The sequence below is a fragment of the Lepisosteus oculatus genome, chromosome 5 (assembly GCF_040954835.1).
Source record: "Lepisosteus oculatus isolate fLepOcu1 chromosome 5, fLepOcu1.hap2, whole genome shotgun sequence".
NCBI lineage: Eukaryota > Metazoa > Chordata > Actinopteri > Semionotiformes > Lepisosteidae > Lepisosteus > Lepisosteus oculatus.
Window position 1 is genome coordinate 54,353,120 of NC_090700.1, and position 21,338 is coordinate 54,374,457.

Below are 21,338 nucleotides of genomic sequence, written 5' to 3' on the forward strand. Positions count from 1 at the left end.
TCGCAGTGTAAAATGGAAGTAATGGAACAGGGATCCAGAAAAAATGTGGTATTAAATTACCCCAAGGGCCTCACTAATGCATCTGCTATCCCCTAAATGAAATCTTAAGATGGACATTTAGTATAACAGCTGAAACGCAACACCGTTCTGTACTGATGGTGTCTGCCAAGTGACAGAGCAGACAGAAAGACTTCCTGAGACACTGGGGACGGTGAAAAACATAGAGCTCTGAGCCACAGTGTGCTTAGTGAAGTGCCATGAGTCGAGCACAAAATCCTGATCTGGAAACACTGATTTATCAAAAACAGACGTGTGGCGAAGAGGGACACTTAACAGTGTAACACGACCAGGAAAACCATTTCAAAACCGGACAAAAACACCTCTGTTAAAGAATGACCCAGACACAGAAGTATGCTTTAATGATTTATTTTGTTTCTACATACTGACCTGTGTCAAGATGATCTGTAAAATGCAAAGCTGCCAACAAAGATGGTTTATAAAGAAATAAAAGTGAATATGAAATGAAACTGTTTTAATAAAGAAATAAAAGCAATGCAGTTATCCTCTCGATAAAGACATGACGGGTGTTCCTCAGCTACCAGACCAGTTACGCCCAGCACAAGCTGTTCCGACGAGTTTAGTTCTGGGGCTTGTCCCCCCCAGCCAGCTGGTCTCTTCCGACTGCATTACTCATGTTCTCTCACTGCTCACATGCACAGGCTTCTTTAACATCCCCCTAGCAATGTTCCTATTCTCTGTAAGTGACATTCAATAATAACTTATACCTAAAGTCTAAGAAAAGTACATGCTTTCACCAAAATCTAGTAGTCACAATAAAGCAGCAAAAATTATCAACAGATTATGAGTTGAGGCTGGGGAAGGGGGTGGTGGTGTAATGGGCAAGTCTATGGTCTCATAACTAGTGGGTTTGAGTCCCCGGTGTGGTAGTGGGAGTGGACTCGCAAGTCCCCCTGACACCACGGCCTGCAGGATGAGCTCTGGCCCTGCCAGGAGGAGGCAACAACCTACGACCTACCTGTACGAGAAAGACCTCTCCCTGGCAGAGAGGCACACAGGGATCGATGCCCCAGCGGGGCGAGGGGTGCGGGGCAGACCAATGGACATACATGTAAGGACGGTCCCACATGAGAGGAAACCACGCTTGACTCCTGAGTTTCTCAAAACATGGAGCAAGCTTGCCTGATTTTTGGGCATCCTCTTAGCAATTTACTTCTGCATTCAAACGTTCCACAGCATTAGGGACGTCGCACAAAGGTGTGGAAGGCAAGACTGGCAGTTATTTAAATCTTGAAGTGGTTCATGCCCACCGGTCCTGGACTGCACCGATCAAGTGAACAAACCCCTGGCAGAGTTGTGAAGGATCCCTGTTAGGTCTGTTTGTTTTAACACACGTGGACGACTGTACCTGCTCACCCCGTATTCAACACTTCGCTCACCGCCACTGAACGGTGGAAACTGTGGGCACAGCCGTCGTGGCTCTCCCATGCCTGTGTGAGCTGTTCCCTGTCTGCTTTCCTCGCACTGGCCCACCACAGCAAACACTCACTGCGCCACGGTGCCCCACCGCTGTCACAGTTCCTGCCCTGGCACACAGTGATCTTCTCCGTGTACAGTAACGCTGGCTCCCACGGCATCCTTGCCATTTCTAATCCCGCCGCGCTGTTTCTAAAGGAAATAATGCTGTGCTTATCCAGACGGTCTCACCCAAGCCAAGAGACACACAGAAGTGACTGCAGACTCGCTGTTCAGATCCCATTCACAGCCAGCTAAACTTCACATTCTGGCATCACATGAAAACAGATGCCACAAACATCTGGAATAGGTGTACCTGATTAAAATTGCCATTTGAAAGCAATTTGATTGGATACAGTCTTCCAGGGGCCAGGTAGCTGGCTCTAGATAAATATAAGTATTTTCACACCAAACAGAAGTGTACTAAACTGCATATGGTACATGTGATAAACAGTCATCACAGTGCATGTGAGGCTAAATAAAGGCCTTGCTGTTCTAATGTTAAATGCATCTGATGACAACAGGTCTCTCTCATTCAATGCAATATGGGTGGTAGTAATATAGTAAACATATGAAGTTCAGCAAAACACTACCTCAGAAACATCTTTAAAATCCCATTCCAAGTTGGTGTCTTTGACAGAACCTATTACTTGACCATTTGAAAAGTCTAAAAATGTGCCAAAAACATCCTGATTATTATTAAGATTATGCTGCCAATGCAACACTACATACAATGTCTGAAAAAAAAAGAAAAAAAGTCTTCTAGCCAAAAATACTCTGCAGCATTGTTTAAGAATACAAAGCCATTTGCTCTAGCATGTACAGGTTTGCAGGTTTTACTGAGATCAAGGTAGATCCTGGAATAGCTAAGGAGGTTATGCAAACCAACTTTTATGCCAGTGTGACCTTCTGCTCCGGATTAGTAAAACATGAGCCCAAAATAACACACTGTGGACAAGGGGTAAAAAAACAGAAACACACGCTTTCAGGTTCCGGCCTGCAATACTCAAATGCATGGATGTTCACCATCATACAAAAAATGTACAGAAATATGTGCTGTCAAGTGCTTTGAGTGTTGTCAAATGTCTTCCTACTCAACATCATGATGTAGGAGGATAGCACTGTCAGCCCAAAAGCCTGATTGCCTAAAGGCTTAGACCTAATTGAATTAAAGGATTTTAAGATCACCACAAGGAGAAGTAAAAGAGCAAAGCAATCCTTTTGAGAAAGCAATATTTACCAGGAAGTGAACAATCTGACACAATGCCAATCAGAGTTATAGACACTTCCTTTTGTAAAATAGTTATGGTCAGAATAATTTTTTTTGCTTGAGATATCTAAGACATTCAGCCATATCTGTTTTGCTCACTTCTTATTCTGACTTAGAAGAGGTTAGAACAGGAGTAACTATAGAGGCTGAGACACATTCATTCCTGATGTAAGGAAACCAACACGTTCTGAGGAAGGATCATGCTGTGCCTTTGTGCTCCGTTGTGTTTTCTAGTCAGAACAGGCCCAACGTGACCATTTTTAAATAAAGAACAACACTGATTACAATACATAAGGGGTTTCAACAGGAGGAAAACGCAGCAAACACATACAGTCAATGGGCACTACACAGGAGTACTATACAGTACTACACAGGAGTATTACACATGAGCGGTGGAAAAGTCTACAAACCACAAACCAAGCTCCAACTTTTCTTACAATTGCAGCATCTAATACCTTATATTGGAAGGCACGTGTTACAAAGCTAATTATATACTGTTCTTCCATAAAGCATCTCCTGGACAGTGCAAGCACGTGGCTACAGTAGGGCTCTAGTAAGCCAGAAGTACAAAAAAGTATATAAAATCAAAAGTCAAAACTCTTTAAGGTGCTCAAAACCAGCAACTGAATCAGTCTCTTTGGAATCCTGTGAAGCAGAACAATGTGTATCTATCTATTGAAAAGATCAATAACGTTCTAAGAGGGACACCTATAAGCACACATCATAAGTACCATCTTGGTAAAAGATTACAATTAAACCAGCATTTTAAAATATAGAGAAGGTGAATTTAACACAGCCACAGTTCTATGCTCCCTATGGTTTAGGAGCCTACTTTGCCAGCAGCCATATCACTCTGCAACTCACAACTGACAGCCCACTGAAGCTAGGCAGGTGTGAGCCTGGTCAGTACCTGGATGGGGGACCTCATGGGGAAAACTAAGGTTGCTGCTGGGAGAGGTGTTAGTGGGGCCAGCAGGGGGCGCTCATGCTGTGGTTTATGTGGTTCCTAATGCCCCAGTATAGGGACGGGGACACTATACTGTAAACAGGCGCCGTCCTTTGGATGAAACGTAAAACCGAGGTCCTGACTCTCTGTGGTCATTAAAAATCGAAGGTCGTTTCTCAAAAAGAGCAGGGGTGTAACCCCAGTGTCCCATTGGCCCTTACCAATCATGGCCTCCTAATAATCCCCCTCTATGAACTGGCTTCATCACTCTGCTCTCCCCACTGAGAGCTGATGTGTGGTGAGCTTTCTGGCGCACTATGGCTGCCGTCGCATCATCCAGGTGGGGCTGCACATTGGTGGTGGAGGGGAGTCCCCATTACCTGTAAAGCGCTTTAAGTGGAGTGTCCAGAAAAGCGCTATATAAGTGTAAGCAATTATTATTATTACTTTAAGCATCAAGACTGTTAAGATAAAAACACGTAATATTGAAACCTCTGTTGTTAATTATTATTAAAACTCACTGGGGATATAAGATAGCAACTGATATACTGTATGCTAGGCTGGAGTGAAATCCTATATTATCACTTTAGGCAGACACAGGGGTTTAAGTTATTACCTCATAGAGCTGTAACTAGAATTATTACCTCAGCTGATGCTAGCACAACCAAATAAAGATTCTTGTGTATCACATTCCAGCGTCTTCTGCTAATCTTCCTCAGGACTGTCCAGGTAAATGGCAGCGATTCTCTTTTCCTCACTGACCACAGCCCGGGGATCCACTACTCTTTGGGTCTGTATAATTCTGGTAAAGGCAGCGTGTTCAGCCGTGTAGCCGTGGCTGGGATCCCATGTTGTCATCTGATCGTCGTCGTCGCTTCCGTGGGAAACCAACTGGCCCCTGTTTTCACTCCCTGTCACCCTCTGCGAGTAGCTATAGACGTCCTCTCTCCCTTCCCTGCCGTTGGGCTCCTCCGCCATCTCTGCTTGCGAATACAACGCCTGCGCCTGCTGGGGACTGCTGCTGGCGTTCACTGGAACTTTTGTCACGTCCATCTGGAACGTGAAGGACTTCTCGGTGGGACCTAGCCTGATGTGCTTCACTGTCTTGCTGACTCCACTCTGTGACTCTTCTTCGTCGCCAGTGTTTTCTGGGTCTTCACTGCTTTCCACCCACGACACACCCTGCATTCTTACACCCTGATCTCTGGAAACCTTAACCCTAAACTCCCTATTGTCGCCGCCAGCAGGACTCTTCTCACCTCCTCTGCTGATGGCTTGATGAAGCTCTGGATTGGCTGATTGCAGCGCTGACATTACCTGCTCTTCAGACAGCTCCTTAATCTCATCCTCTAGCAGTCCTGAATCTTCCAGGCTCTGGGACATGTTGATTTCTGCAACGATGGTCACTGATCCATCCTCTGTTGATTGCTCCACTTTTCGAATGTCCACCGCCACGCTGTCAGACCCCTCTTTTCCGTTCCTGGTTAAAATAGCTAATTCCTCTTTGAAACTCTCAGTCACTGTTCCTTGGAGCTGTTCCAAAGCCCCCTTCAGCTGCTTCTTGGGATCCATATCATCCTCTTTCAGAAGCTTGAGCACTGACTCTTGAACATCATGAGGAACTTGAACCTCCTCTACTTCTTCCTCCACAATGCACTCTGGGAAACTTTCCCTGGTCATAGTGTGATCGCCTCTGTTAGTGTTCAGGTATGTGGTTCTGTAATGGTCTGCCTCTGTGAAACTCTGTTCCTGTGCAGTTGCTGGCTCCTCCTGCCAGTACGACTCATCCCCAGACAGATCCTGGGCCATTCCGTAGTGCTCATAAATTGGAAAGTCACTCTCCTCGTGCTCTGAGACATTTTCATCGGGTGTGGAGACAAAATACTCCGTCACTGGAACGTGAATGTAGGAAGAGCCCTGGGCACCGTAAACTTCTTGAAACGGCATGGTCTTCCCATATTCTCCATCTGTCACCGAAAACCCTACTGCTTCCGTGCTGCTCTGCGATGATCTGGCAACCTGAGGTGCATTCTCTAGCTCTTCAATCTGGAAGAACATTGATGTGGGCTTGAAAAACGTTGGTGGGGGCTTCCCTTCATTTTCCTCATCACTGTGAGGCTCCAGTGGCTCCTCGATAATCTCCACATTGACTGCCTTGTTCTCCAGGTTCTCACTGCCTTTCATTCCAAGACTGAGCAAGTTCTCGATCATACTTCCTGTTGGAGTTCCCTTGACATCCTCCATAGAGACCTTCTTGACACCCTTGTTGAGAAGCTCCTCCAGTATGGAATCATCTGAAGTGTCCAGATCCTCTTGCACTTTGGACTCCAAGATGATCTCAGTCTTGGTGGTGCCATCTCCTCTCTCTGTCTTCTCCACGTGGTAGGTGATTTTTGAGTCGGGGGATGAGCTGAGCACTGTTTCCAAACCAGCAGGCTTCACCACTTTCTCAATGATATCCTCCATGGTTATGGAGTCCAAAACCTTTTCCTCAGTTGTTAATGGTTTTTTATCCTTGCGGACAGCTGAAGATGTCTCCTCAGCCTCCTTCTCAGCTTTAACCTGTGTCTCCCCACTCAATTCACCCCAAACTCGAGCCCCAGGCTGAATCCCAAGGGAACCTTCCTCTGTTCCTCCCAAGACATTCTGAATCTTACGCCCCTCCAGGGTTATCTTCACTTCTCTGCTTTTTGGAGTTTGTTCCATTTTTATAAGGTGTACCTTTGTGTCTGCTGTTTCCTCTTTAGTTTCTGTCTTGACCATTTGGACATTAATAACATTTACTGGGCTCTGTTCTTCTGGCTGAGTCACCTTAGTTGATGACGTAATATTTGTGGTTTTCAGGTGAACATTTTCTGGAGCTGGTTCCTTCTCTGCTGTGGGTAAAGGACCAGGACTAGCTCTATTCACACTGCCAGAGCTCCGCAGATTAACAGCCGAATCTGTGACTGAATGTTTCACTACTTCTTCTGTTACCACTGTTTTCTTCTGAACATCTGTACTCTTTCTTTCAGTCTCTGAGTCATTAGCCTTGAATAATTTCACAGAAGCCTGTGAGGCTTTGGTGAAGGAGGGGATATCTCTTCTGGCTTCAGAGCTCCTGTCCGAAATGCTAATAGGAACAGTCTTTGCAATGCTAGCGCTCGTGAAGCGAGCTGGCCTGGAGACTGTATTCTTGGTTGATGCTTGCTCTTTGTGTCGGGTATCAAGAAGCATACTGACTGGATACAACTTCCTTCCATCATGTCTGGTAACAGATGACTGCTTTACCGCATACGTATGTGCTGCCCTCCTAATATCTGAGGACAAAAATAGGAAAAAAACTTTCAAAATTAGAAGCAGCAATAAAGATTCTGTAAAAGCTCTTTTTAGCAACAAATACCTTTTCAAACTTAAAATGTCTAAGCATTTAGGAGAAACAGACCCCTTTGAATTAACATTGTGTACAGCTGTAAACTAATCTCTTTAAGAAATCACACACATGCCCAAAACACACCACTCTTGATTCTTTTCATGACACAAAACTTGAACAGACATTCCATCACGCAGTCGAAAGCAGATGGTGAAAGTTACTGGACAGTAAGTACTGTAAGTGCTGTGTACCTGAAGGTCTTGGGACTTCCCTCACATATTCATCTGTCCATTGATAGACATCTCTTCTCTCACCTTCCAGCAGAGCTCTGGGGAATAGATGACACATCCTCAGAGACAAATCAAAGTCAAAGTTGTATCTTGTTGATGAAGAGAAACGCGCCACCATGTGTGGCTGTATGGTAAACTCATTCTGATAACTCCAGTTTTGTATGACTTAAACCAAGACATGAAATAGAAAGTGACCTTGTCTGTCTGAAGGTTTTTGAGGTTTATGATTAAGATAATGTCCGTTTGTGAGCATGCGGGCATCATTTTCAAGAAAATGGCTTTCTACTTCCAAAACACACAAGACAAAGAACTGATCTGTGAGGAGATTATAACGTGAGGGAAGCAATTACAGCAAATAATGTTAGAATATGCAATCTAAATTTTAACCAAAAGTTGAGTTAAAATTATTCAACGCTTCAGTTAACCTTCTTTGGAACATTGTGGAACATTTGTACAATTGTTGTTCACTATTTACCAAAAAAGGCAAACAAGATCAAACAAGATCATTTTAAAAAATCCTGCACAGAGAAGTTAAAGGTACAGATATTCTTTAATCTCAATCAAAGAAGAACATGAAGAAATGTCATGCAAGTGTGCAAAACCTTGAAGAACAGTGGTTAAGTCAACCCATTTCCTCCTTCACACAGAGACACAGACCAGAGGACTGATTCAAATTTGAATCACATACTGTACTGGACAGTAAAACATGGTAAAATGCCTGTATGTTACTATAATAAAAGCTTATTATACCAATCATTAACATGGCCCATTATTACATAATGATATTGATTTGTTAGTTCCTCAACAGCACTGTGCACTTTACAAATAACCTCATGATGACAGCATTCATTTACTGAGTACACGCCTTTTGAGTGCTGTTTATTATGTTTAAAACATTACAAGGAAAATAAAAAGAGTTTTGTTTCAGACTAAAAAGGAGGACATTGGATATTTAGCAATAGTGTTGAATATGGTCCCCCCTATGAAACAGTACCTCCATAATGTTGGGAAAATGGAATAAATCAGCACATTGTCAGGTCCTATATGTGTAGCAACTCCATTAATCAAATTGATCTTTTCATTTATGAACTTGAAATGATTCAAAATAATTATTGCAGTACATATTGCTCCATTGTAGTTCAGCTTTGTTATGTGACATCTCGACATTGATTCCTCAATAAGAGAGTCTGACAAAGCCTTGTTATATCCCTTTCTCTAAAAAAGAAAACTTCATTATTACAGTTTTCACCTGCCTGCATAATAAGTCAGATAGTTCTATAGCTCCATTCAGATTTATTCACAGAGGAGAAAGACTCATTCTCCTCAGCCCTAGAATTTCTCTTTTCCTGTTGTAGTTCTGGCAACCAAGTCTGTATTTACCTCCTCTATTCTGAATTTAGTTAAATCATAGAAAAGTAAATAGACACAGACAGGAATTATATATTTAGTTTTCCCGTTGCAGTTTAAAGCTCCAATCAACACCCTTAAGAGGTTTGAGTATTTAAGAACAAGATGTCACTGTAGTTTATGCAGTGAGAACTCGCTGGAATGTTTCAGTACACAAGACCCTTCAGAATTTACTGCCCAGTTGTGCTCAAATCAACAGACTGAGTGGACTTCTGTCAGTACCTTGAAAAGTGCAAAAAAAGAAGCAGAAACATGACTGATATAAGAAAATATCTTGACATATTAAATTACAGTAATGTGTCATCATGTTTTACTCACTTTTGTGGGTGGTTCTGATCTCCCATTCCCAGGAAAGAGTTAAAAACAAAGTCAGAGGCCTCAGAAGAATGCCTTGCTAAGTGTTGTTGCCAAGCGTAAGCGTAACAGTTGTTCTGTTGCTACAGCGATGTATGAAATCACTAAAAATACGTTCCAAGAATCCCACAGTATTTGAGATGGAGCCGTGTAACGTTTCACAGAGCTCTGACAGCCTTCAAAGTTAACAGGCCCGTATCATCAGCCAATAAAAGCCCAGCCTTTGTCCAGCAGGTTGAGAAAGATATTTCAAGTGGCAACAAATACAGAAAATGACGGGGCTCATTTTTATCTGTGTCTTTATGAGGTTTTGACTTTCCATGTGAAATCACAGTCTGTCTTTCCATTTGTTTCCCCCTCTCGAGAGAACAGAGAGGAGGCTCTGACTGCACTCACGACATGTTGGTATTTTATACTTTATAAATGTCCTATTATTTGGGAGCACTCTTCACAACGGGGCACAGCTGTGTAGTGGATATGTGCTTTTGTACCCCAGCGCCTCCAGTCCTCCCAGCGGTATGAATGGGGACCAGCGTGTCTGGGGGTCACCCCTGTGACAGACCAGCGCCCCAGCTGGGGGGAGGGAGGGGGAGGCCCATGGTCTCTTGTTGGCTTAACTTTGCAAGAACCATGATGAGCTCTGGCCCAATGAGCCACTGTGGCTTGGATATGGAAATTAATTGCAGCACCTACCATTTAAAATCTTCATTTTGAAGAATAAAATTAAAGATCTTTCAGTTACTTTTCTGCAATCAAGAGGGATTTATGAAAAAATGGCCCTCTAAAACATACTTCAGTAAATGAGAATTTGACCTGGAGAAGAAACACGTGCTTCTGCTCTTTGCTCTGTGTGCAATGTTGCTTGAGTAGCAGCTCCTCCTAAAAGTATGGAAGTGGATGTGGAAACGCACAGCAGGCATACTTCCCAATATAAAAAGGCAAACTGATGACCTTGAACTGAAGACACACTAAAAATGACTTCACTGGTCCATGAAGGATTCCTTCAGCAAAGCTAGAGAAAATCAAAACTTTCTGCTTCAAAAACTAGAAGCAACATGATTTTCCTTATTCTGCAAAACAAATCTCTCCAGCAGATCTGACCTATTAAAATAAACAAGCTCTTGGTTAATCATTGAAAAGCTCTGAAACAGACAGATACCTTCCTGCATGTCTCATACTTTCCCAGTGAATGTTCTGGCGGTACGCTGGAGGAACCTCCATGGTCTTGCTCAGCGCTTCCTCTTCATGTTCCCTACACTTCCATATTAAAACTATTCGACACTCCTCCAACTCCTTCTGACACCCACACTCCCCAGAACAAAGTCATTCCAGATCAAGCCCAGGTGCTGGGAAACACGCCGAGCTGGAAGTTCAGCTGGCGAGCAGGATGGAGAAGTAGCTTGCTGGAAGCAGGCAGGAGTTCATGGGAACTCATGGGAGTTCATGGAGTTCATGGGAATGCCCCCAAACAGTGTGAACAGTGTGACACAGGGGTACAATCAGCCACTCTTACTTGGGGGCCCTCTCTTTTCCCTACAGCCTGTAAACTGTGTGTAAACAAGTGCCTCCCTTTTCCTGCCCTGTTTTCTACAACACACTGATTGGCCATCGGTACCCGCAGGTCCTGCTTGTGCCTGGTAAGGGGTTGACTTTGTTCTTTCCTTCAGGGGTGTGAAGATGTCGTCTGGGAATCCGGGGACGCAGCCCAGCACTTCAGACCCCTACCTGTAGGCAGCCACCTCCAGGCTGAGGCCCATCTTGACCTGCATGAGCTCCTGGTGGTCACGGAGCTTCTCTGCAATGATGCTGGCCAGCTCCCTGCGCTCCTCTTCCAGCTGCTCAATAGCCACCTGGCGGGACGAGAGAGCAAGCGGTCTGTTCACAAGACAATCGTGACAACCAGTGCGTCCGGCACGTGTACGGCCATGAGCTCTCCACACGGCGAACACCGCTGGTTTCGTGCCACACGAGGGCCTTCGTGGCCACACGAGTCGATACAGTGCTCGCTCCGTCAGTCGGCAGGCGTGGTCGCTGGTCGTGAGAGCACGCTCCCCGCGTGTGCCAGCCGTGGCCGTAGTGTTCTGGTAACCAGACCATATCAATGATTCTCTCAAACCTTAAAGCTTGACTATCTGGCAGTTCGGTTTCTGAATTCCCTGTCTGCTCTAATCCGAGGAGGGCAGATGGTGAGGTGACCTGGGGTCTGGTGATTACTGAGGGGGTGCTCGATTCCTCAGGGAAAGCTGCTGCAGGTAGACCAGTACGGGCTGAGGCCTTTGGAGAGCTGATCTCGTTCTCGTGCCTGGAGTACCTGTTGCTGATCGCTGCAACTGGCGCTGCCGGTAATTGATCTACTATCTTGTCTAGTTGTTTTTTTTCTGCACTCAAGACTCGGTTTTAACAGCACTGTGTCCTAGATATAGTGCATTATTTCTAATAACTGCAGCACACACAGAGATATTCAGTCTCGCCTCACCTTGCTAAGCAAGAATGTGCTGCCTTCTGAGTAAAACGGCTTAAAACGCTGTCGCTTTTGGCAGCATATGAGGATTTGCGACCCAGCTGGGAAATGGGTTTAAGAGACTAGTGCAGCTAACAGCATTAACTACTACAGCAGTAATATGTTTGAGCAGACAAGCCACCATGTGGCTGATTCAATTTCTTTCAGACGTAATGCTTCAGCATCAGTGCAGCACGGTCTGTTTGTCTAGGCTAGTAAGACGCCCAGTCTCGGCTTCTGACATGAAGCACTGTGGAGAGACTCTCAGGAAAGTCATGTTCTGACTCCATTGCAGTCTATAGCACTGGCCACCAAATTGACAGATTGCTTTCTATTATATCTGTCAATCTTTCTCCATGTGTTGCACTTAAGTACTCTATGATATATAGGGATCATAATCTCCTGCTTCCTGAGGGACAAAACATAATCTACACCTGAGGCTGTCACGGTCGGCATGTACCTGCCACTTAGTAACAGGTGAGGGATGAAAAGGTTTATTTCTGTAGATAAAAAAGCGCAGCATGGAGACTGTAAAAGCTGGAGAGGTTTCCTGCTGACACTGAGGAGGATCCCTGTCTCACCTGTCACTGTCAGATGTACTGCCACCCAGTCTGCAACCTAACTACTTCTGTTGACGATGTCCGGAGAAAACAGTACAATTGACCAACAGACATCCCGGGTATCATAGAAAATCAACATAACAAAAGCCTACTTCTGGCCATTGGCAGAATCCCCCTGCAAGCGGATATTTAGACTCTCGAGGCTGGTCAGGAGAAAAGGCACCTCCAGAAAAACAGCAGCGCAGGAAACGGTGTCGAAGTTCTCTTTGTAGCACCATCGCGTACCCCCCAGGAAACCAGGACATACCAGCAGAGGGAAATGGATAAAACTATGCACAAGGCTGTCAGCTAAATAAAATTACCTTGTAATGTACATGAAATTTACCATGGTGTTTATCCCACCAATTTCTCCCAGTACATTCCAATATGTTTCATCAGAACTATGACCGTGTGAGTCTGGCACCCTGCCCAGGGTGTGGTCCTGTCTTTTACCCTGTGCTTCCAGAATAGGCTCTAGGATACCAGGAGCATTGGCAGGAATAAGTGGCTTCCCGATGAAGGACCTGTTCAGGGCTGGACATCAGACCAAGAGACAGAAAGGCATGAATGAGCACTCTTGTGCTTTTAAGGTGCGGTGTAAATCACACCAATGTTTTATTCAAAGGGGGTCAAAAACAGGGGATAAATAATAAATTTATGATTGATTGGACAGTTTGAAGGCCTGTAAAGTTCTGGAAACCTGGTGCTGAGGCTGACTATCCTTCGGTTTAAACGAGTTGCATCAACAAAGAATCAAGCATGTTACACTAGTGTCTGCTGGGTCTCTCAATGTGCTGCGTTAACCCACAGATACCAACAAGAAATGTTAAGGCAGCCACAGTAAATACATTTTCTTAAAATGTTTCTTATTTATTCTCACTCTTTTCAAACTGTATAGCGACAGCAGTGGTCTGAGCACACGGAGTAGAGCGATCTTGGATTTGTCACCTTACTTCAGCAGCAGTGATTCCCAAAGGTTGTCCGTTCACCATGGGGAATGTCAGTGTTTGGGCACTGCAACTTGTATCGGAATTGTTTAAAGCCATCACTGAGTGGTTCTACAGTTTACAGACCACACTGATTCTCTTGCTACCATTTCTGACAAGTATTAGCAATCTGAATGGCGCTGTGCTGACTTCTGCCAGCTCTCCGAGTCTGCATGGGTGTGGCACTTCAGACAGAAGCGCCTGCGAATGAAGCTGGCTGGGATGAGGGTACTGAACCGTTTTTTTTCCCCAACATATTGTTGACCGCTTCTCCAAATAAACGGTTTGAGTCAGCTCGAAGGGAATGGCAGCTAGGAGGCTGGCGGAGAAATAACTCCCTGCGTGCGCTTCGCTCACAGAGCCCGTGAAACCCGCCCGGACCACGGGTACCGACCTGGTACTGCTCGAGCGCCGAGCTGCAGGCGTCCTGCACGTGCCCCAGCTCCCGCTCCAGCCGCTCGTGCCGCCGCGCCTCCCGGTCCGCCTCCGCGCGCAGCTGCTCCAGCTGGGAGGCGCACTGCCCCTGCTCCCGGCGCAGCTCGCCCAGCCGCCGCTCGCCCAGCCGCGCCGACTCCTCCAGCTCCTCGATCCTCCTGCGGTACACCTCCAGGGTCTCCTCCCAGGCCTCGGACAGGGAGAGCGCGTGCTCCTCCACGTCCTCCACGGCGAGGGCCGGGGCGCCCTGGTGCCTATGCGTGGCGAGGGCAGGCGCGGCCCTGGCGTGGACCTGCTCTCGGAGCAGGGCGAGGTCTCGCCTGTGGGCATCTTCTAGAGAGGCGTGCTCGTCCTGGAGCTGGAGGAGGTGCTGCTCCAGAGCGGCGTTCTTCTTCTGGGCCACCTGCAGCTGCTTCTCGCAGCCCCTGAGCTCCCCGTCTATCTCCCTGCACAGCCCGGCCTCCTGGCTACACAGCCCCGTGAGCAGCTGGCACTCTCGCCACAGCCTGTCTCTCTCCAGCGCCGCGCTGGACCTCTCGAGAGCCAGCTGGTCCACGGCGCCCCGGAGCGCCCGCAGCTCGGCCGCGTACTGCCGCTCCCACTCCGCGGTGCGGTCCCGCCGGAGCGCGTCGGTCTCCGTGGCCAGGCGCGCATTCTCCCGCTCCAGCTGCTGCACCCGGGACAGGTACTGCCCGAGCCTCCGGTTCAGCTCCTGGAGCTGCAGCTTCTCGTTTTCAAACGGTCTCCGGTGCTGCAACATCTTCGCGCCCGAGGTCCGGTCGGCGGCGCCGGTCCCGGTCGGAGCCGGGAGGTGCGATGCTCCTGCGACTGGGAAGTTGCTCCGGCGCCCCTGTGCTCCGCAGGGCGCATCCAGCGCGTCTGGTAGCCGTCCCGCCGAGCCCGAGTGACCAGTGGAGGCGGGAGGAGGGCGGCGCTCGCCCCGCCGTCAGAAATCACCAGTCCAGCTGTCCCAGTCCGTTCAGCCAGCCCCGGGAAGAAGAAAAAACTTCTTCAGCTTTCTGACAGAATGGCACACCCAAGTGGAAAGCGGTCGCAAGAGCAGGGAGGTCACTGTATTTCCCCCGGCGCGCTGCTCTGCGTTCAAACGCGCCTGGGTTCTAGCGTGCCGATTTCTCCTTTCCACCCAAAGCAAAAAGAAATGACATAAGTTGATATTTCACATATTTAATCGCCAAAGATTATCTGCAAACAGTATTTCATGTTACAATATGTATTTATCGGCTACGGGGAGTCAGTTTATCACCACAGCCCGAACACCTCGATCATTCTGCGTTTTAATTTTAACGTTTATCAGCGGGCGCTTAAGTGCAGCCCGATTTATTCGACTAGAATTGATTAAAAAGATACAGCGTGTAGAGTATGCTTGTATCTATACTGACAGCTGCAACATTTACATGTAAACTATGTTTTGAAATGATGTGCCCAGGGACATTAAAATGTTTTCCCCCGGGGTCTAACCGGGGACCTTTCGCGTGTCAGGAGAGCGCACCGGGCGGTTAAGTGTGCTGCAAATGCGCCCCGTTTCACTCCTGGAAAAACCACAAACAAAAATATGGATTTAAATCGGATTGAACTGCGTCGGTGCGTCTTTAGAGACCGCCGTTTGCGAGTCTTGCACTGTAGTTGTCAGCAAGGCGACAGATTTCAGTTTTGTAGACTGTTTTGGGCAGGTGTCAGTATGCGGCGCTTTCTTTCTAAAGGGGGTTTGAGCGAAATCACATACAAATCGAGGTCGAAATCAGCCAGGGCGCGCTCTAGCCCACAGCGCCGGTGTAAAAAGACCCATTCAGCACATCACCTCGTTGGTAAGAGCGACATGGTCACGAGTTTTCCTGTCTGTAAACACAGCGGCGTGGAAGGGTCCGGCTCTGAAGCGCAGGTTGATGTTCCCGGTATATAAACAACAGCGCGGCGGACCCTCTCACACAGACTGAAGCCCGCAGCCGCCGGCAGCAGGCTGGCTAATTCACGAATTCACTCGTCCGTGCACTGGCAATCCGTGCTGGGATGATGGTTAAAAAAAATAAGATATATAGTTTGTCGAATTGTATTGTTAAACAGCAAAATAAAACAACACACACTTTATAGTACAACTTAAAATCACGAATAAATGGTGGAGGGGGAGTGCGGCAATATTTACGTCTCTTAAGAAATCGGTCACCGCGGGATAAGAAGTCCGGGTCCCCGCCGTGTGAAGAAGGGCGAGTGAAGGTTACTGAACGGGATGGGCACCGAAGATAAAGTCGTCGTGGTTGTAACGGGTAGGTACGAGCACGACGCGTGGAAGTGGAGCTGAACTCGCGTTGAGCGTGCTTGCGCGCCCCCTGGTGTGCACAGCGTGATGCAACAGGAGAGCAGCGGCATGTGCTGTCCTTCACTCGTCAGGAGATGTTCGAGGCATTTAACACAAGTGAATGCAGTATGAAACATAAAAGTCAGCCATTTCTAAGTGAACAGATTTAGTGTTCATGCTTTCAGAGTTTTTTGATGGGAGGCAGGGCGTGACACGGTGACAGTTCTGAGTCTGTTCTTTTCTCAGGGTTCGGCCCTTTCAGACAGTACCTGTTCAACCCCAGCTGGCCGGCAGTTCAGGTAAGGGACTCCTGCAGTAATGCAGCAGGTGCCTGTGCAGTTCTGTTAGCTACCATTAGCATCAATTAGATCACATCATCATGCAGTACAGCAGTAATTCAAAAACATCACTTTACTCCTCACCCTGCGATGGCCAGAGGTCCTGATCTGTTTGTAGTCCCATCTTGCGCCTTACGCTTCTGGGATAAAGTCCAGGATGCTGTGACTCTTCCCAGGAAGAATTGGCTTTCCAGTAAGGGAAGAAATGGAGGTATTTATCTCATGCATAATTTACTAGCAACATTAGCGCAAACAGACTGTCTGTCTGCCAATATACTGTCTGCCAACCATTCTGTTATGGGAGGTAAGATGAAACATTTGGTGGACGTAGATATTTCATTTCCAAATGAAAAACTGAACTGGGACGGTCTTTTGAGCCCTGAAGGGCCACAGCCTGGTAAGAAAGAGCCGTGTTCGTGGAGAAATGTACAAAGCTCGCACATGCTCGTCCTCTGCCAAGGAGAAGGCACAATCCGGAACTGGGAGAGAAAGGGTTAGGCGCAGCGTGCTGCCAGGCTCGGGGGAGTCTGTCAGCCGTGAAGTCGCGCGTGGCTAATCAATATTTCCACCAGGCACAGGGAACGAGGAGCTGCTGGTGGGGAATGAGCACCCCAGGCAGTCAGCTCTCCTTAACACGTCCTTCCAGGCAAAGCTCAGGCCCCGCGGACACAGCCGAGCTTCCAGCCGGATGCTCCCGGATAAAGCCCTCGTATTCCGAGAGCTTGTTAACATGGCTGCTCCTGCTCCCTTCTATCCCGAGCCAGAAAGACAGAGAGCGAGGGAGAGAGGGAGAGAAGGGGTGAGGGCCAGGGTCCGGCAGGATCAGGTCAGTGACAGAGAGGAAAAGGCTCCCACAGCCGCTTACCAGCGTGTCTGATCAACCTGGCAGGCAGCCCATGCGCTTGGAAGTGCTCACCTGGACCGGGGTCCTGCTGCAGAGCTGTGATGTGTGCAGGACAGGCAGCTCTTCGGGCATCAGTCCCATCAATTTTCAACTTTCGGTGAAATTCATCCGATTTCTGAGCTTCAGGAATAAAATTAATTGAGGGCGCAAGGGAAATAATGAGGAAGTGCATTTAAAAACCAGGAAACCGAGACGCACCTCTTTGCCTGTAGGGTGGTACGAGTGTGGAACAAGCAGGATGACTGCCTGACAGGCTAAGTGGACTGAACAGCCTCCTGCGGTTTAAACCCTTTCTGCTGTGGAGCTCTACACATTATCAGGAGCCCAGACCCTTTCCAGAGGTGCATCAGAGTACCTATCAATCACAGCCTGTGCACACCCACTCACACCTCACCCGCAAACCCAGCAAGCATGTGTCTGGAAGGCAGGAGGGAACCGAAGAGCACGCAGCGAAGGTGCCCTGCCCTGTCATCAATCACATCCACCCCTATTCTCTCTAGCTTCAGATAAAATGCAGTCAGTTGTACTGCTGCCTTATGATGCCCCTGATATCCTTAAATTTGTCCTTTACATTTACTTCTCCCTTATGCAGATGAAGAATCAAATTGTAGTTTAAAATCAGATACTTTCAACCTGACAAAGTACCGTATCAACGCATGTTTTATGTTCGTAAAAGTTGGAACAGCTGCCTGAAACCTCTCATTGAAATTCTAGTGTCCAAGATAAACATGAAGCCGTATAGACAAGCTGCATCGCTTTGAGCCCCTTCTTATGAAAAGCTTTCGTGTGTTTATTTTTAAGATATGTGGGAACTAAAGCCTGTAGAGAATTCATATACCACAAAGATTCTATTTTGCTTTTAGGAAATTTTCTTTCTTACCATTCAAAGGGTCCAAAAATTCTGTAGTTACCACAAAATGTTGCAGATCTGTCTCTGGATAAACACGTCAGCACTATCCCCTTTCACATCCTCTTCTGTTCTCATTAAAGAAAGGTTTTGGAACACAGAGGCTCCAAGCTGAGGTAATGTCTCCATGCCCCCTGGTGGCTCAAGTATTTAAAAACATCTGCAGATGAAACTTCTCCCCTCAGCAGTGGAAACACTGCACGCTTTCTGTATTAATGTTGCTTAAATAGTGACAGGACCCCAATAAACTCTCACAGCTTCCTGTGATACTTCACACTTCAAAATCCAATTACTTAAGATCATGACCAGCACGTGAAGCACATCTAACTGCATGAAGACACAGTAGTTTTGTTCTGGAGATGGCCATTCAGTATCTGTGCTTGCTGCAGGGCTTGAAGATGTCAGGCCTGGGAGAAGATGTGGACATTCACATTAAAGAGCTGCCAGTGAGCTACAGAAAAGCTCAGGAGCTAGTTGTCCTCCTGTGGAAGACCTTCAGCCCCCAGGTAAACCTGCAGACATACCAGAGTGAAGAGTGCAGGGGGATGAAAAAAGATCAAACTTTTTCCTAGAACACTCTGCATCTACTACACTGTTAATTTTTGCAGTTCAATAATTTCTTTGATTGGTACACTGGATAAAAGCATCAGCAGCGCGTTCAACAAGTGGGTATGGTGCTTGCCTCTCATCCCGAAGCTTTGTGTTCAATCCCCAGTTAGGGCACAAGTTTTATGCCAGCAGCCATATCACCCCACAACACAACTGGCAGCCCACTGGAGCTCAGCAGCTGTGTGCCTAGTCAGTCCCTGGATGGGAGATCTCCTGGGAAAGCTAAGGTTACTACTGGAAGAGGTATTAGAGTGGCCTGTAGGGGGCGCTCACCCTGTGGTCTGTGTGGATCCCAGTATAGTGGGGAGGATACTATACTCTAAACAGGCACTGTCCTTTGGATGAGACGTAAAACTGAGGTCGTGACTCTCTGTGGTCATTAAAAATCCCAGGGCGTTTCTTGAAAAGAACATTGGTGTAACCCCGGCATCCTGGCCAAATTCCCCCCTGGCCTTTACCAGTCATGGCCTCCTAATACTCCCCATCACTGAACTGGCTTCATTACTCTGCTCTCCTCCCCACTGAGATTTGTGGGGAGTGAACTGGTGCACTATGGCTAACGTCACATCATCCAGGTGGGGCTGCACACTGGGGGTGGTGGAGGGGATCCCCATTAACTGTAAAGCCCTCTGAGTGGAGTGTCCACAAAAGTGCTGTATAAGTATAAGGTATTATTATTATATTAATACAAATATTAAAGAAGAAAACTGGGTTGGACTCTATTGGAAAGAAGTGGCTTTCTGCCAATGGAGGAGTGCCCAACCCAGGTTCTAGAGAGTCTCAGCCTGGTAGTCTTGCAGGTCTTTAAATCATCAGTTTAGTCAGGTGATCAGTTCAATTCAGCCAGGTAGGACCATTACCTCAAAATTCCCCCCAAAACTTTGCATCTCACATGGTTTAGAATAATGAGCTTGTCGTCTTTATCCTTATCTTATGAAATTATACCCAGCAACCTTAATCAACAACTGAATCCGAAGACAATAAGTGACTTTTTGATATTTAGCAATAGCAGCTATGGTCAATATTAGCAACAAGTCATACAGCCTGTGGATTTCCTGGCTCTGCTCGACAGCTGGCTATCCATGTGGGAATTGCTCCAGGATCCAGCGCCATTATTCTGGAGCAGAGTGGGAAGAATGAAGGCTATAAATCCCGGGATGTGTGTGGCACCTGTCCTGCCGATGGCCGCTGCGTGGTGGGGGGGCCAGGGAGGATTGACTCTGTGATGGACATGAAATCCCTGGCCAGGCGCCTGAGGGGCAGGGGGCTTGACGTCATTTACTCAAGGGATGCTGGGAGGTGAGGCCAGCTGCTTGTAAAGAGACTCTTTAATCCCACCTCAGACAAATCAAACCTGACGTTCGGCAGCATACAGTCACACTGGTTTCAGAAAGCTTTCAGAAAGAGTTTGGGATGAAAATGTACCCACCGCATGCATAGGTTTATTTTTTGCCTCCCTTCTCTGGTCTCTTTGCACTCAATATAACAGTTAAGAAAGAAGAAAAAAAAGGAAGTACTTATGCATTTACCAACTGATAGATAGCCAAGTGATGTTTTATGGATAGCATGTATTTTGGACTGGATTAATGCTAAAACTGCAATGCAAATACATTGCAGCATTTCCATCACTAGTCAACAAAGTTTTAGGAGTCTTGGATTAAAAACATCAAATACAGAAAACCATTAAGACCATTTAGATTTTCATTTTTCTGTCATCCCCACAGAGGCCTGATCACACATCTAATCCACAAAGATGCTGAACTAGAAAACACATTATCATATCATCTCATTATACTGTAAGTGGTGAGAATCATTCCTGCATATTCATCTCCTGCTGTGGTAGAAGCAGGCCCTGAGGACCCATGTGGTGCTTTTCCCCTCTTGCAGGTACCTGTGCGACTTTGTTTACTACACCTCCCTCTACCAGGGGAAGGGCCGAGCCGCCCTCGTCCACGTGCCCGCGTCAGGACGCCTGGCCTCCACACAGACACTGGTGCCCATCCTCAGGGACATCGCCCACGCCCTGCTGCAGCAGCTCCAGGGAGCAGCAGGATCAGAGGAAAGATTAAAGACCGATGCCGTGGAAACATCTGGTGCCAGTGTGGTTAAGCTATAGACCACTTTACCATATCCGAGAGTTAATCGTAACCAGTCAAACGCCTTGAGCCTCAGGACAGGCTCTGGCAAGCTGTCACTCAATAATGGAAGGGCATTTTTTAATAATAAAAAACCGACATTCGGTATTTAACAAATAGGAGCACAGTCTGTTTTTGTTTAAAAAAGAACTCTTTAGCAGCTAGATATTACTGGACAGATGTGCAATATTCTAAACAGCCTATATTTTGTTTCAGGTGGATATGGTTTTGGTTTGCATGCAATGTACTGCTCATCAAGTAGGCAATACAGGACTAACTTCCATCAGTCTTTTTTCCCCACTGTGCAGGGTGGAAAGAGCTTCACCTTCCACCCACAGCAACCTCAACAAACATCTTACGCCCAGTCATGAATTCACATCTCCAGCACCTAAAGGACTAGAGAAGAGTGTCCAATTGGGCCTGTTAAGCTAAAGATCAGTCAGGACCAGTTAAGACCTA

General features: G+C 46.9%; 2 protein-coding genes across 4 annotated transcripts; one reads left to right on the forward strand and one right to left on the reverse strand.

The window, feature by feature from the left end:
• Positions 1-410: 410 nt before the first annotated feature.
• synm (synemin, intermediate filament protein) lies at positions 411-14,762 on the reverse strand. The gene is made up of 4 exons (XM_015343657.2): positions 13,632-14,762; positions 10,878-11,002; positions 7,353-7,429; positions 411-7,048 (listed from the first exon to the last, which is right to left on the reverse strand). The coding sequence occupies exons 1-4, from the start codon at positions 14,430-14,432 to the stop codon at positions 4,455-4,457; spliced, it is 3,597 nt and encodes a 1,198-aa protein (XP_015199143.2). The 5' UTR covers positions 14,433-14,762; the 3' UTR covers positions 411-4,454.
• Positions 14,763-15,041: 279 nt separating this feature from the next.
• pgpep1l (pyroglutamyl-peptidase I like) lies at positions 15,042-20,996 on the forward strand. Of its 3 annotated transcripts, XM_015343658.2 has the most exons (6): positions 15,045-15,954; positions 16,233-16,285; positions 18,525-18,641; positions 19,817-20,043; positions 20,469-20,540; positions 20,632-20,996. In XM_015343658.2, the coding sequence occupies exons 1-6, from the start codon at positions 15,918-15,920 to the stop codon at positions 20,858-20,860; spliced, it is 735 nt and encodes a 244-aa protein (XP_015199144.2). In that variant the 5' UTR covers positions 15,045-15,917; the 3' UTR covers positions 20,861-20,996. The 3 variants fall into 3 exon arrangements, with proteins under 3 accessions (XP_015199145.2, XP_015199144.2, XP_006629057.3); XM_015343659.2 differs by lacking the exon at positions 16,233-16,285 and having other exon boundaries at positions 15,042-15,954; XM_006628994.3 differs by lacking the exon at positions 20,469-20,540 and having other exon boundaries at positions 15,066-15,954.
• Positions 20,997-21,338: the final 342 nt, after the last annotated feature.

Excerpts from the sequence above, each read along its gene's own strand:
- pgpep1l (XM_015343658.2), top strand. The coding sequence starts at position 15,918 with ATGGGCACCGAAGATAAAGTCGTCGTGGTTGTAACGG. Across the intron at positions 15,955-16,232 it reads AGTCGTCGTGGTTGTAACGG|GGTTCGGCCCTTTCAGACAG; the intron begins GTAGGTACGAGC and ends TTCTTTTCTCAG. Across the intron at positions 16,286-18,524 it reads CCAGCTGGCCGGCAGTTCAG|GGCTTGAAGATGTCAGGCCT; the intron begins GTAAGGGACTCC and ends TGCTTGCTGCAG.
- synm (XM_015343657.2), bottom strand. The coding sequence starts at position 14,432 with ATGTTGCAGCACCGGAGACCGTTTGAAAACGAGAAGCTGCAGCTCCAG. Across the intron at positions 11,003-13,631 it reads CGGCGCTCGAGCAGTACCAG|GTGGCTATTGAGCAGCTGGA; the intron begins GTCGGTACCCGT and ends TCGTCCCGCCAG. Across the intron at positions 7,049-7,352 it reads GGAAGTCCCAAGACCTTCAG|ATATTAGGAGGGCAGCACAT; the intron begins GTACACAGCACT and ends TTTTGTCCTCAG.